This window comes from Oncorhynchus nerka, linkage group LG9b (assembly GCF_034236695.1).
Source record: "Oncorhynchus nerka isolate Pitt River linkage group LG9b, Oner_Uvic_2.0, whole genome shotgun sequence".
Lineage (NCBI taxonomy): Eukaryota > Metazoa > Chordata > Actinopteri > Salmoniformes > Salmonidae > Oncorhynchus > Oncorhynchus nerka.
In genome coordinates, this window is record NC_088424.1 from 23,014,584 (window position 1) to 23,028,088 (window position 13,505).

At 42.1% G+C, this 13,505-nt stretch overlaps 1 protein-coding gene across 1 annotated transcript; it reads left to right on the top strand.

Moving 5' to 3' along the window:
* Positions 1-2,610: 2,610 nt before the first annotated feature.
* Positions 2,611-5,430, top strand: LOC115113955 (transmembrane protein 70, mitochondrial-like). The gene is made up of 3 exons (XM_029641889.1): positions 2,611-2,900; positions 4,566-4,677; positions 4,786-5,430. Exons 1-3 carry the CDS (start codon positions 2,718-2,720, stop codon positions 5,232-5,234), a joined length of 744 nt encoding a protein of 247 aa, XP_029497749.1. The 5' UTR covers positions 2,611-2,717; the 3' UTR covers positions 5,235-5,430.
* The last annotated feature ends 8,075 nt before the right edge of the window (positions 5,431-13,505 follow it).

Below are 13,505 nucleotides of genomic sequence, written 5' to 3' on the forward strand. Positions count from 1 at the left end.
TTTTGGTACGCCAGGATCATTCACAGTTGATCTCGCTCAGTTTAGGTCAACGCTGATTGGCAAATTTGTATTATTATTTTTTTGTCAAGGGAGGCCAGATGCTCGCTGGCTTCTCTTGCCTTCAATGCTACATGCGGCAACAATGTCATACTCGTTTGGACCAGACAGCATCAGACAGATGACCTACACATAGAGACAGATGGTCGCTGTTTCGCTCGCTCGGATGCTTATTGCTGACGGCCTCTAGCGAATTGAAGGAAATTTATGAAACACAGAGAGACGAAAGATAATGGATGTGCTGACCAACTGGCAAGTGTCTTCACTGACATTTTCAACCTCTCCCTGTATGAGTCTGTAATACCAACATGTTTCAAGCAGACCACCATTGTCCCTGAGCCAAAGGAAGCGAAGGTAGCCTGCCTAAATGACTACCACACCGTAGCACTCACGTCTGAGGCCATGAAATGGTTTGAAAGGCTAGTCATGGCTCACATCAACACCATTATCCCAGAAACCCTAGACCCACTCCAATTCGCATACCGCCCCAACAGATCCACAGATTATGCTAGCTCTATTGCACTCCACACTGCCCTTTCACACCTGGACAAAAGGAACACCTACGTGAGAATGCTATTCATTGACTACAGCTCAGCGCTCAACACCATAGTGCCTTCAAAGCTCATCACTAAGCTAAGGACCCTGGGACTAAACACCTCCCTCTGCAACTGGATCCTGGACTTCCTGACATGCCGCCCCCAGGTGGTAAGGGTAGGTAACAACACATTCGCCATGCTGATCCTCAACACGGGGGCCCCTGAGGGGTGCATGCTCAGTCCCTTCCTGTACTCCCTGTTCACTCATGACTGAATGGCCAGGCACGATTCCAACACCATCATTAAGTTTGCCGATGACACAACAGTGGTAGGCCTGATCACTGACAACAATGAGACAGCCTATAGGGAGGAGGTCAGAGACCTGACCGTGTGGTGCAAGAACAACAACCTCTCCCTCAACGTGATCAAGACAAAGGAGATAATTGTGGACTACGGGAAAAGGAGGACCGAGCACGCCCCCATTCTCTTCGACGGGGCTGTAGTGGAGCAGGTTGAGAGCTTCAAGTTCCTTGGCGTCTACATCACCAACAAACTAACATGGTCCAAGCATACCATGACAGTCGTGAATAGGGCGGGCAAAACAAAACCTAATCCCCCAACGGAGACTGAAAAGATTTGGCATGGGTCCTCAGATCTTCAAACGGTTCTACAGCTGCAACATCGAGAGCATCCTGATGGGTTACATCAGTTGGTCTGCCTCCGACCGCAAGGCACTACAGAGGGTAGTGCATACGGCCCAGTACATCACTGGGGCCAAGCTTCCTTCCATCCAGGACCTCTATACCAGGCGGTGTCAGAGGAAGGCCTTAATAATTGTCAGACTCCAGCCACCCCAGTCATAGACTGTTCTCTCTGCTACCACATGGCAAGCAGCAGCGGAGCGCCAAGTCTAGGTCCAAGAGGCTTCTAAACAGCTTCTACCCCCAAGCCTTAAGGCTCCTGAACGTCTAATAAAATAGCTACCCAGATGATTTGCATTGCCCCCCCCCCCTTTACGCTGCTGCTACTCTCTGTTATTATCTATGCATAGTCACTTTAACAACTCTACTTACATGTGCATATTACCTCAATTACCTTGACTAACCGGTGCCCCCACACATTGACTCTGTACCAGTACCCCTATATTGATATAGGATGTTGATATTTTACTGCTGCTCTTCAATTATTTGTTACTTTTATTTCTTTTTTTTAAAAGGTATTTTTCTTAAAGCTGCATTGTTGGTTAAGGGCTTGTAAGTAAGCATTTCACTGTAAGGTCTACTACACCTGTTGAATTCGGCGCATGTGACAAATACAATTTGATTTGATTTATGCGGTGAGACAGTATGTACAGAAGCCGCTGCAGTGTTAAAATTGTAAAAAGTTTGGACACGTGAAAAGTGTTTGTCTAAGGAAAAAAAGATGTAGTAGTTGAAGAGTCAGATGAAGCATGTTGTTGTAATTGTCATGAGAATCACATTCCCGAGTTCCCGGTGTTCCCTGTACGGATGAAGGAGGTCGCAGTAGCTAGGATCAGGCCAACCAGCAGGTCTTCTATGTGGAGGCAGTGAAAATAGCTGAAGGAGTGAGTAGAGAGGAGATGGTAGTGGATGTCCCACAGTCTGCAGTGAATGCCATGCAGGAGAAGGATCCCGACACACTAATAGTGAAGAAGGTGGACTTTGTTGTGTTTATAGTGCTAGTGATAAATTGCACTAGTTAAACTTAGAAAACATCAAAGAAGCTAGACATCATTGTGAAGGCAACAAATCGATTTCTGGATCTCCAGGACTTTACAGGCGAAATGTTTTTTTTAAATTCAGGGTACTATTGTGAATTATTATTTATTTATTTTAATTTTATTTTAATTTTTTTGGGGGGGGGGGGGGTAATTAGCATGAATTTGTTCATCCAAAACATATTTTGTTTTTGTAGTATTTTTCTAACCCGTACAGTAGGTGGCAGCAAAACACCGTATTAGTGCAGTCTGCCAATAAACCTCAAAGAAGAATCCTGTGCGTACCACTGCCACAGAAGAAGAAAGGGGCGGGGGTTAATAATAGTGCTGTTGTGCATGCTGTTAGCAAAGAAGCTACCAAAGTGGCTTAAATTTATGATTGTATAATGTTTCAGCATTACTTTGCACGTGGATTACGTACTGCTATTTCTCAAACGTTTAGTATACAATTTGCTGCCCTCCGAAATGGGAGACCTGCTACTCACGCGTGTAGAAGGCTGCCAATGAAGACCAAAGGGTATTTGAATCACGCTGCGAAAAGGTCGTTTCTCAATTATGCGGCTAAAAAGGTACTTGGCTTTATTTTGTCCTCACTTGTCTGGTAGATAGTTATACTTCCAATCCTGGGATATATGCCCTATTATGCTAGTTACGTAGGTTTCTTTTGGCTGAAAGAAGCTATGTTAGCTAACTAGCTAGCCTAGTGGCTCTGCGTTCGATAGTTCTGCGTTCGATAGTTCTACACTCGATAGTTCTACACTCGATAGTTCGACACTGCGTTCGATAGTTCTATGTATGATTTACATGCTCCTGACCAAACCGGACGCGCGCATGTTGATTTTGTACAGCCACACCAGACACGATCAGCACATGCATGTTGAAATATCAAACTAAACTCTGAGCCAATTATAATAATTTGAGGACAGGTCGAAAAGCATTCAACTTTGATGGCAATTTAGCTTGCTAGAAAATTTGTCCTGGGATATAAACATTGGGTTGTTATTTTATCTGAAATGCACAAGGTCCTCTACTCTGACAATTATTTCACAGATTAAACGGTAAACTGAATTCCTTTATCGTCATCTCTCCTCCTTCCCCAGGCTTCTATTTTTACTTTGGACTTTATTTGGCGGTTGGCAACCAACTTTAAGGTGCATTACAACTAGAGGTCGACCTATTATGATTTTTCGATACCGATTATTGGAGGACCAAAAAGGCCGATACCGATTAATCGGCCGATTTAGAAAATAATTTTTTTATTTGTAATAATGACAATTACAACAATACTGAATTAACACTTATTTCATAAATGCCAATGAGGAGATTGGAGAGGCCGGACTTGCAGTTCAGCATCACAAATAGGACCTATTTTTATTTTAGCACCTGGCCATGTCATGCGTGCTGTCGTGTGCACGCAATGACTGAATAGCATGTATGTGTACATTTATTTTTACAACGTGCATCTTACGCTAGCGGTGTGGTCAGCATGTTATTCAATCATTGGTTCTATTTGTAATGCACTGCAAGTCTGGCCTCTCCCATCTCCTCATTGGTTTTTAGGAGCATATACCCACGCGGGTGATTGAAAGGCGAACTGAAGTCCACATCCAGGCCAGTTGGTGGTGGTAATGCACCTTAAAGTTGGTTGCCAACCGCCATATAAAGCCAGACGAATCCTGAAGGAGTTGAGATTCCTAGAAATGAACTAGGTTTACCCTTTTAGTTGTGGATTAATTGTCGGAGTAGAGGACCATGTGCATTTAAGGTAAAATAACAACCCAATGTTTCTATCCCAGGACAAATTAGCTAGCAACAGCAAGCTAGCTAGTTAAATTGCCTTAAATGTTTAATGCTTTTCAACCTGTCCCCAAATTAATATAGTTGGTTCAGAGTTCATTTGGATATTTCAACCAGCGTGTCCTGACCGCGTCTGGTGTGGGTGGACAAAATCAAAATGCGAGCGGTGTGGTCAGGCATGATCTGCACTGGCCTGGTTGTGCAAGTGCATTAACTTTTGAATGTGCGTTAGATTCAATTAATCTCTACAACCCCCTTGGCAAATTGCGTTATGACATATTTGATCACCCTCTGTAAGATCTTTCAGATGAGGTAATTAAGAATTGGACCGAGTTCTTTTTAAAATTATATATTATTTGTTCTGGTCTAATTGTAGCAGTTAAAGGCATTGTATGGAAAGAAATGGCCTAGTTTCTCATTTGTCTGTCTCTGCCCAGGTACAGCCAGCCTCTGTACTACGGATGGTCTGCTGCTTCTCTACATCTTCCACAAACCACTCTGAGGAGGGGACGCTCATCTATTCAGGGAACCTCGGCAATTCTGTCCGAGGTATTACTTTAATCACCATAAACAATCTCTCATGATCGTCTCCTCATCAACATTTTTATCATCATTGAATAACTAGGCCTAAACAAGAATTGTATTTTTTGTCTGCAGGTGTGAAGATGTTCTCTTACACCAGTAGCGGGGCCAGCCTGTGTATGATGCCCTACATTCTTTTGAAGACTGGCATCAGCGTTCAGAGTCTTGTCCTGAAGGGGGCCTTCTGTGGTGTCATTGGTTTTTTCACATTCCTGACTCCCATCCTCCTCCACATCATCACCAAAGGCTATGTGGTTCGCCTGTACCACAACCATGACACTGACACGTACACAGCTGTCACCTACAACATCCTTCTGATGGAGAAAAAGACTGTGTTCCGTCAGAATGAGGTTAAGATACCGGGTGTCAGCAAAATGTTCACCACGTTCTATGCCGACAAGAAGTCAATGCTTGTGAATCCGATGCTGTTCCCACTTCCTCATGACTATAACCACCTCATGGGTTACGACCAGCCCTTTTCATTTGATACGGAAGACTTGAATGGTAAACCTAATAAGAGTTAACGGATTTCTACAGATAATGCCAATTGCAGTCTGAACTGTTGAATGGAACGTGTGTGTATGTACGTCTTAGTTGTTAATGTAAGCTATAAATTATATGATATCAAAGAGAACCTTTGAGAGATGTTGGTTTCTTCCTTTCACTAGTAAGAGGTAATGTATAGACATGGAGTATATGAATAAAATTTGTTTAAACAAAGCTTATGGATTAATTTCATCACTAAATATAAACTAAATTCACCTTGTGACATGACTGACATGACTTCCTTCTGCTTCAAACAATGCCTCTCTTCAGAAAAACACTACCAGTATTCTGTGGGCAAAATGAGAAGTTGCTACTTCTGATGTTTTGAGAGCTTGGGCACTATCAAACAGTGTTGATTGCATGAAAACAGGAGACCGGGAGTAAGTCAAACCATTGCAGAGTATCAACTTTACCATGATGTTTCAAATTCTGGGTACTATTTTGTTGTGTTATGGCTGCTTCTGGACAGAACAGATAACTTTGCTCTTCAGAGAGTGTCAACCTGGTATACTTGGCATGGTAAGACCTTTATATTTACTTATCTAGTGATCATATAGAGAAGAATGTAAAACGTATATACTGAATTTAATCAGAACATTTGAGATAACTGTCTAGTATATCGCTGTGACTACGTATTAAGTACCAGAACTACTAGATGTCTGGAAATGTCATTACTTATATTTCCTCTGATACTCTAATGTTTCTTGCTAAACACCTCTCTTTAGTCGTGTTGCATTCTTGACTGTTAAAACGGTTTAGGACCAAACCCATAGCTAACAACCTTTTTTTTGTGCTTTATTTTAACTGTGTTTCAATAGAGCCACAATGGTTTCGAGGTATGTGTCTGGTATAAAAATTGGAAGTAAATAGAACAAGTTATCCCAGAAAGATTGCTTTTGCCCTGATCTGAAAATATGTAATCTCAAAGGAGGAATGTACCAGAAATATTCATATTCACCCACCATTCTAACTGTCAGAAATGATATGCTGTTAAATTTCACTTCTGGTGGGTGGTGTGACTAACAGATGGTCATCCTCTTTGCAGAATCTCTACATGATACTGTTCTCTTATCTCAGGGCCTATGATGTGTTGCCAAAAGTGAGTACAAGTCTTACTGTTGAAAACCAGATTCTTTTGTCTTCTAAAAATATACATATTTTAAAGACACACAGCTTTGCGTCCATGGTTAGTTTACCCTCACATTGTACTCCTCCGTGTGAAGGGCTTTAAGATATGTGAGTTTTAATAACGTGTTGTACATTTTATTTGCCTCATTACAGGGGAATTATGAGGTCTTTGTCGAAACTGTGGAATTCAGACGACAGCCAAACTGTGGAAAAATTGAAAGTCAACGTTACAACTGAAGTGAAATAGGGGGAAACGCATGTGAGCGGAGCATGACATTCTCATGATTTGCATGTATTGGTGTTACTGTTCAACTGTAGTGTAATGTAAAATGGGTATAGACTGCTCAAAAAAATAAAGGGAACACTAAAATAACACATCCTAGATCTGAATGAATGAAATATTCTTATTAAATACTTTTTTCTTTACATAGTTGAATGTGCTGACAACAAAATCACACAAAAAATATCAATGGAAATCAAATTTATCAACCCATGGAGGTCTGGATTTGGAGTCTCACTCAAAATTAATTTGGAAAACCACACTACAGGCTGATCCAACGTTGATGTAATGTCCTTAAAACAAGTCAAAATGAGGCTCAGTAGTGTGTGTGTGGCCTCCACGTGCCTGTATGACCTCCCTACAACGCCTGGGCATGCTCCTGATGAGGTGGCGGATGGTCTCCTGAGGGATCTCCTCCCAGACCTGGACTAAAGCATCCTCCAACTCCTGGACAGTCTGTGGTGCAACGTGGCATTGGTGGATGGAGCGAGACATGATGTCCCAGATGTGCTCAATTGGATTCAGGTCTGGGGAACGGGTGGGCCAGTCCATAGCATCAATGCCTTCCTCTTAAAGGAACTGCTGACACACTCCAGCCACATGAGGTCTAGCATTGTCTTGCGTTAGGAGGGCCAACCGCACCAGCATATGGTTTCACAAGGGGTCTGAGGATCTCATCTCGGTACCTAATGGCAGTCAGGCTACCTCTGGCGAACACATGGAGAGCTGTGCGGCTCCCCAAAGAAATGCCACCCCACACCATGACTGACCCACCATCAAACCGGTCATGCTGGAGGATGTTACAGGCAGCAGAACATTCTCCACGGCGTCTCCAGACTCTGTCACGTCTGTCACATGTGCTCAGTGTGAACCTGCTTTCATCTGTGAAGAGCACAGGGCGCCAGTGGCGAATTTGCCAATCTCTGGCAAATGCCAAACGTCCTGCACGGTGTTGGGCTGTAAGCACAACCCCCACCTGTGGATGTCGGGCCCTCATGGAGTCTGTTTCTGGCTGTTTGAGCAGACACATGCACATTTGTGGCCTGCTGGAGGTCATTTTGCAGGGCTATGGCAGTGCTCCTCCTTGCACAAAGGCTGCTGCTGGGTTGTTGCCCTCCTACGGCCTCCTCCACGTCTCATGATGTACTGGCCTGTCTCCTGGTAGCGCCTCCATGCTCTGGACACTACGCTGACAGACACAGCAAACCTTCTTGCCACAGCTCGCATTGATGTTCCATCCTGGATGAGCTGCACTACCTGAGCCACTTGTGTGGGTTGTAGACTCCGTCTCATGCTACCACTAGAGTGAAAGAACCGCCAGCATTCAAAAGTGACCAAAACATCAGCCAGGAAGCATAGGAACTGAGAAGTGGTCTGTGGTCACCACCTGCAGAACCACTCCTTTATTGGGGGTGTCTTGCTAATTGCCTATAATTTCCACCTATTGTCTATTCCATTTGCACAACAGCATGTGAAATTTATTGTCAATCAGTGTTGCTTCCTAAGTGGACAGTTTGATTTCACAGAAGTGTGATTGACCTGGAATTACATTGTGTTGTTTAAGTGTTCCCTTTTACTTTTTTGGAGCAGTGTTTGTTTCCAGCAAAGTTGTTCAAATACTAGTTTATTGCAATGCTAATCCTGATGTGCCAGAGACCACAAGATAAGACACACATGTGCACATGGATGTTGTATTGTAAATATGTGGTGGTGGAGTAGTGGCCTGAGGGAACACACTGAAATGTAATGTCTTGTAGTATTATAAACTGTATGTAATTGTTTTATGTTGCTGGACACCAGGAAAAGTAGCTGCTGCCTTGGCTAATGGGGATCCATAATAAATACAAATGCAAGACAACTAAGTAACTCAAGCTCTGAAAGCTCCTTCATGCCAACGAACACTATATTCAAGTCAGGATATTGAGTCACTAATGTACTATAAAGGATGTTTTTGACTACATCCACTAGGGTGCACTGTAAGTCAAGTGAAAAGAGGAACAAGTCCGTGTGGTATTCCACAATCATGAAACAAATAACATATCTTGTATGTAGCTAAGAAGTAAGTCATTCAGAAAATGTCTTGTTTCTTAAACATAAAAAATACTTTGCTATTTGGACAAATCAATAAATACCACAAAAGGGACTTTTCATGACACCAGTTGAAGGCACTCGCAGGAACACGTGGAAGTATTTTCAGCCTGTGAGGATCAGCCAGAAAGGAAAGCCACTATCCCCTCCCTGAATCCCAGCCTATCAGCCGGCCATTTTGGTCCTCCACTGTGACTCATGGGGATGCACATTATCAGCTGCTGAGTAGTGTCATTCATTGAGGAACTGATCTGATACAGATTTGATTTCTGTATGCGCTGCTCTAACCAAACAAAGGAGGAGCAATACTTAGATATTAAACTCCAGCACTCACTGTTTGTGACCTTTTTGATAAACTAATCAATTGTAATCAGTTAAATTTGATGTTGATATGTTGCTGCAATGTTTGGTATGTTATACTGTGTGTGATTGCTAGGGAGCCTTGCCACAAATGTGAGTCATTTATTTAATTCAACAATGTTTTTGAGATCCGTTTTAAGAGCTAACATATCCCTGCTCTTGTTATGACATGATTTACCTAGCAGTAGCTACAGCTCCTTTGTTAGTACAAATGATAATGATATTCAGCATGTGTTTAGTTTCCTTTGGAGGGCTAGAGCCTTGGCCTAGCAGGTGAATACATATGTAACTGAATGTTAAACTTGGTTGGGGCAATCCAACAATGTGATATATATATGCAGTACCAGTCAAAAGTTTGGACACCTACTCATTCAAGGGTTTTTCTTTATTTTACTATTTTCAACATTGTAGAATAACAGTGAAGACATCAACTATGAAATAACACATATGTAATCATGTAGTAACCAAAAAAGTGTTAAAGATATATTTACATTTTCCGATTTTTCAAAGTAGCCACCCTTTGCCTTACATTTACATTTAAGTCATTTAGCAGACGCTCTTATCCTTATCTTAGCCTTGACAACGATGCACACTCTTGGTGTTCTCTCAACCAGCTTCATGAGGTAGTCACCTGGGATGCATTTCAGTTAATTTGTGGAATTGCTTTCCTCCTTAATGCGTTTGAGACCAAATTCATATTATGGCAAGAACAGCTCAAATAAGGAAAGAGAAACAACAGTCCATCATTACTTTAAGACATGAAGGTCACTCAATTACGGAAAATGTCAAGAACTTTGAAAGTATCTTCAAGTGCAGTCGCTAAAACCATCAAGCACTATGATGAAACTGGCTCTCATGAGGACCGCCACAGCAAAGGAAGACTTACAGTTACCTCTGCTGCAGAGGATAAGTTCACTAGAGTTACCAGCCTCAGAAATAGCATCCCAAATAAATGCTCCAGAGTTCAAGAAACAGACACATCTCAACATCAACTGTTCAGAGGAGACTGCTTGAATCAGGCCTTTGTGGTCGAAGTGCTGCAAAGAAACCGCTAATAAGAGACATGCTTGGGCCAAGAAACACATGCAATGGACATTAGACCGGTGTAAATCTGTCCTTTGGTCTGATGAGTCCAAATCTGACATTTTTGGTTCCAACCGCCATGTCTTTGTGAGATGCAGAGTAAGTGAATGGAGGATCTCCACATGTGTAGTTCCCACCTTGAAGCATGGAGGTGTGATGGTGTGGGTGTGCTTTGCTGGTGACACAGTTGGTGATTAATTTAGAATTCAAGGCACACTTAACCAGCATGGCTACCACAGCATTCTGCAGCGATACACCATCCCATCTGTTTGTTTTTTTGCTTTGTAGGACTATCATTTATTTTTCAGCAGGACAATGACCCAACACCACACCTCCAGGCTGTGTAAGGGCTAGTTGACCAATAAGGAGAGTGATGGAGTGCTGCGTCAGATGACCTGGCCTCCACAATCACCCGAACTCAACCCAATTGAGGTGGTTTGGGATGAGTTGGACTGCAGAGTAAAGGAAAAGCAGCCAACAAGTGCTCAGCATATGTGGGAACTCCTTCAAGACTGTTGGAAAAGCATTCCAGGTGAAGCTGGTTGAGAGAATGCCAAGAGTGTGCAAAGCTGTCATCAAGGCAAAGGGTGGCTACTTTGAAGAATCTCATCTTTTTAACACTTTTGATTACTACATGATTCCATATGTGTTATTTAATAGTTTTTCATGTCTTCACTATTCTACAATGTAAAAAATAAAAACCCTTGAATGAGTAAGTGTGTCCAATCTTTTGACTGGTACTATATATGAAGCCTGCCTTGGCTGTGAGGAACTTGACAGTGGATTTGAAGTGGTAGCTAGCAGCCTCGCCGGCAGCCAGTGGGTGGGTGCAATGTTGCGCTCCTGACAGGGAAGAGCAGGTGCCACCGTGCAGACGGGACGACCTCAGAGTTTTGACCCCCAGGGCCTATCAATCTCGCTCTATTGGAGAAAAGGGGGGGTTGAAGTTTAATGGAGCAGAACAAGCATGCGAGTTAGGGGGTGAATGGGCTGGAGTGGGCAGGGTTAATTAAGGAGCCTCCTCAGGCCCCCAGAATGTATTACCAGCTGTAACGGCTGCCTTTTTGACCAGGGCGGAGAAGCAACTTTTTCCAAGGATGTTTTTTATGAAGTTGAATTTTAAATGTGATGTGACTTTCAACACCTTCAACTAATGAATACATGTGAAATGTGTGTTATTTTCTATACTTTTAATATGATTTAAATGTATCTATTACCTTGAATAAATAAACAAATGCTTTAAACTTTGAGCACAATGAGAATTGACACTGTTGACTTGGTGAAAAGTAAATGTGTCTGGTATCCCACACAAGAAGTGATGAAGTGTGTGTGTGTGTGTATAGTTGGAGATGTTTGGGGTTTGTCACTGTCTCCCATTCACATGCCAGAAATACGCCTGTAACTTACGCTGTTTGACCTTGGCTATTCCCACAAAAAGATCTCTGAAATTGCTCACAGACTATGCTTACGAACCCTTTTTGTTCGAGACTTCAGCCGAGACCAAAGATCAGATGAGAACAGTACTTGGGGTAGATTAGTTAAGAGATTGTTGGATGGGAGGGCATTTGGAAATAAAATAACACCTGCGTAGGATTGTCTGAAACAGGTCTCCCAACTGTGTAAGAGCAATGATGTTTCTGGCATAAGTTAATAAATGCAATGCCAGAATCATCAAGAGTCCTGCTGCTTCTTTCCAGTTTCCATGTATACTTTTCACATCACATGTTCCTTGTGTAGCAAGGGGATGGAGTGTACATGCATGCAGGATTTGTTAAAGACATGTCAATCGTACTCCTGTTGTGATTTCAGTATGGTCAGTCAGGCTTATGCGTGGAGTAATGACTGTTGATAAAATTGAGGACAGTGGGGACAGAAAAATAGAATACTCAGTGTGAAACGTTATAGTGCTTCAAAGCTTATGGACTCTCAGGAGGCTTTCTCCCCTAGAGGCACAGTATAAGGAGTTGCCATGGCTGCAATACATTCATTATATAGGTCTGTTTCCACTGAACCGCTGTCATTTACAGTGGTTGTCTGGAAACACAAAGAGAATGGAACAAAAACAGTTTGTCAGTGGCCTTCCTTTCATTCACTGATACACACTACGATGTGAGCAGAGTACATACAGAAAGAAATCCGCAACCTCTTCCATTGCCTTCAAATGTGACACTCTCCCAGCAGCAGCTGTTGTACACTATTTTAGACTCAGGATAACCGCAGCAATCCATGAGCCCAGGGCCAATTTTCACTCTGGGGGGGGGGGGGGGGGGGGTTAGACTGCTCCTAATAAAATAGTACCCCTTCTGTACCAGCTTAAGCAAAGGGGAATTCCCCCTATCCTCTCGCCACCAACGTTAATAAGAAGTTAAATCATTTGAAGTAGTACATCAGTATGCTTGAGTAAAAACAATGGACCGCAATTCAAAACGCTACACCCTACACAGGGGTTTGGAGTGAGAACAATAAAACATACAACGTTAACATGAAACTGAGTGGGATATCACTAACACCTGTATATCTATGGTCAAATGATGTCTCTTTTCAGAAAGCCTCCTTGCCTTCACTGATCCAACTTCTGATGAAATAAAGAAAGCTGCCCCCACACAAAATTGGACAGACAGAAAAAATGATGTAAACTTTCTTTTAATTCTTAATGGGGGGAACAACTGCCCCCAAATCCATTAAAATCATTGTAGTCAGAAGATCATAAATATCAAAACTTGTTGTCCAATATAGCTTCATACTGTTTTTGTATTCAGTGATTTTCTTAGCCTGGCAAAAGTTCATAAATATTGAATTGATTTTAAAATCACGAATTAAAAATATATCTATCAAATGGTAAGTTACATTTTCCAAAAGTTTACAGACTAGTTTTCCAAAACACATTTTTGAAAAATACAATCACACCTAAAAATTCTTACTTTGCCTTTAAAAAGTAACAACAGCTCGTCATTTTGGGCAAAACATTTTTTATGGAGCATCAGGTACAATTAGTAGAAAATAGCCTTATAGATAGCTGTGTGCAAATACAGTTTAGACAAGAAAAATACATTATTGATCATTCATCGTGGTACTTTCAACTTTGAACGTTGCCTGTTCTCTTTAACGATGTGCTCTAAATGTTCTTTATGACTTTACATTCCGAGAAGTAGTAATAAACACATCTGGAGCCATTTTCCCTTCGGATGCTTTCTTCTTCCCATCTCACATACTCTCTGTGGCAATCTATGACCAAACCTCTGTAAAACATCGCAATGTTACTGCCCTGAAATCCAACTAACACATCCTTCAACTCCTCATACCATACTCT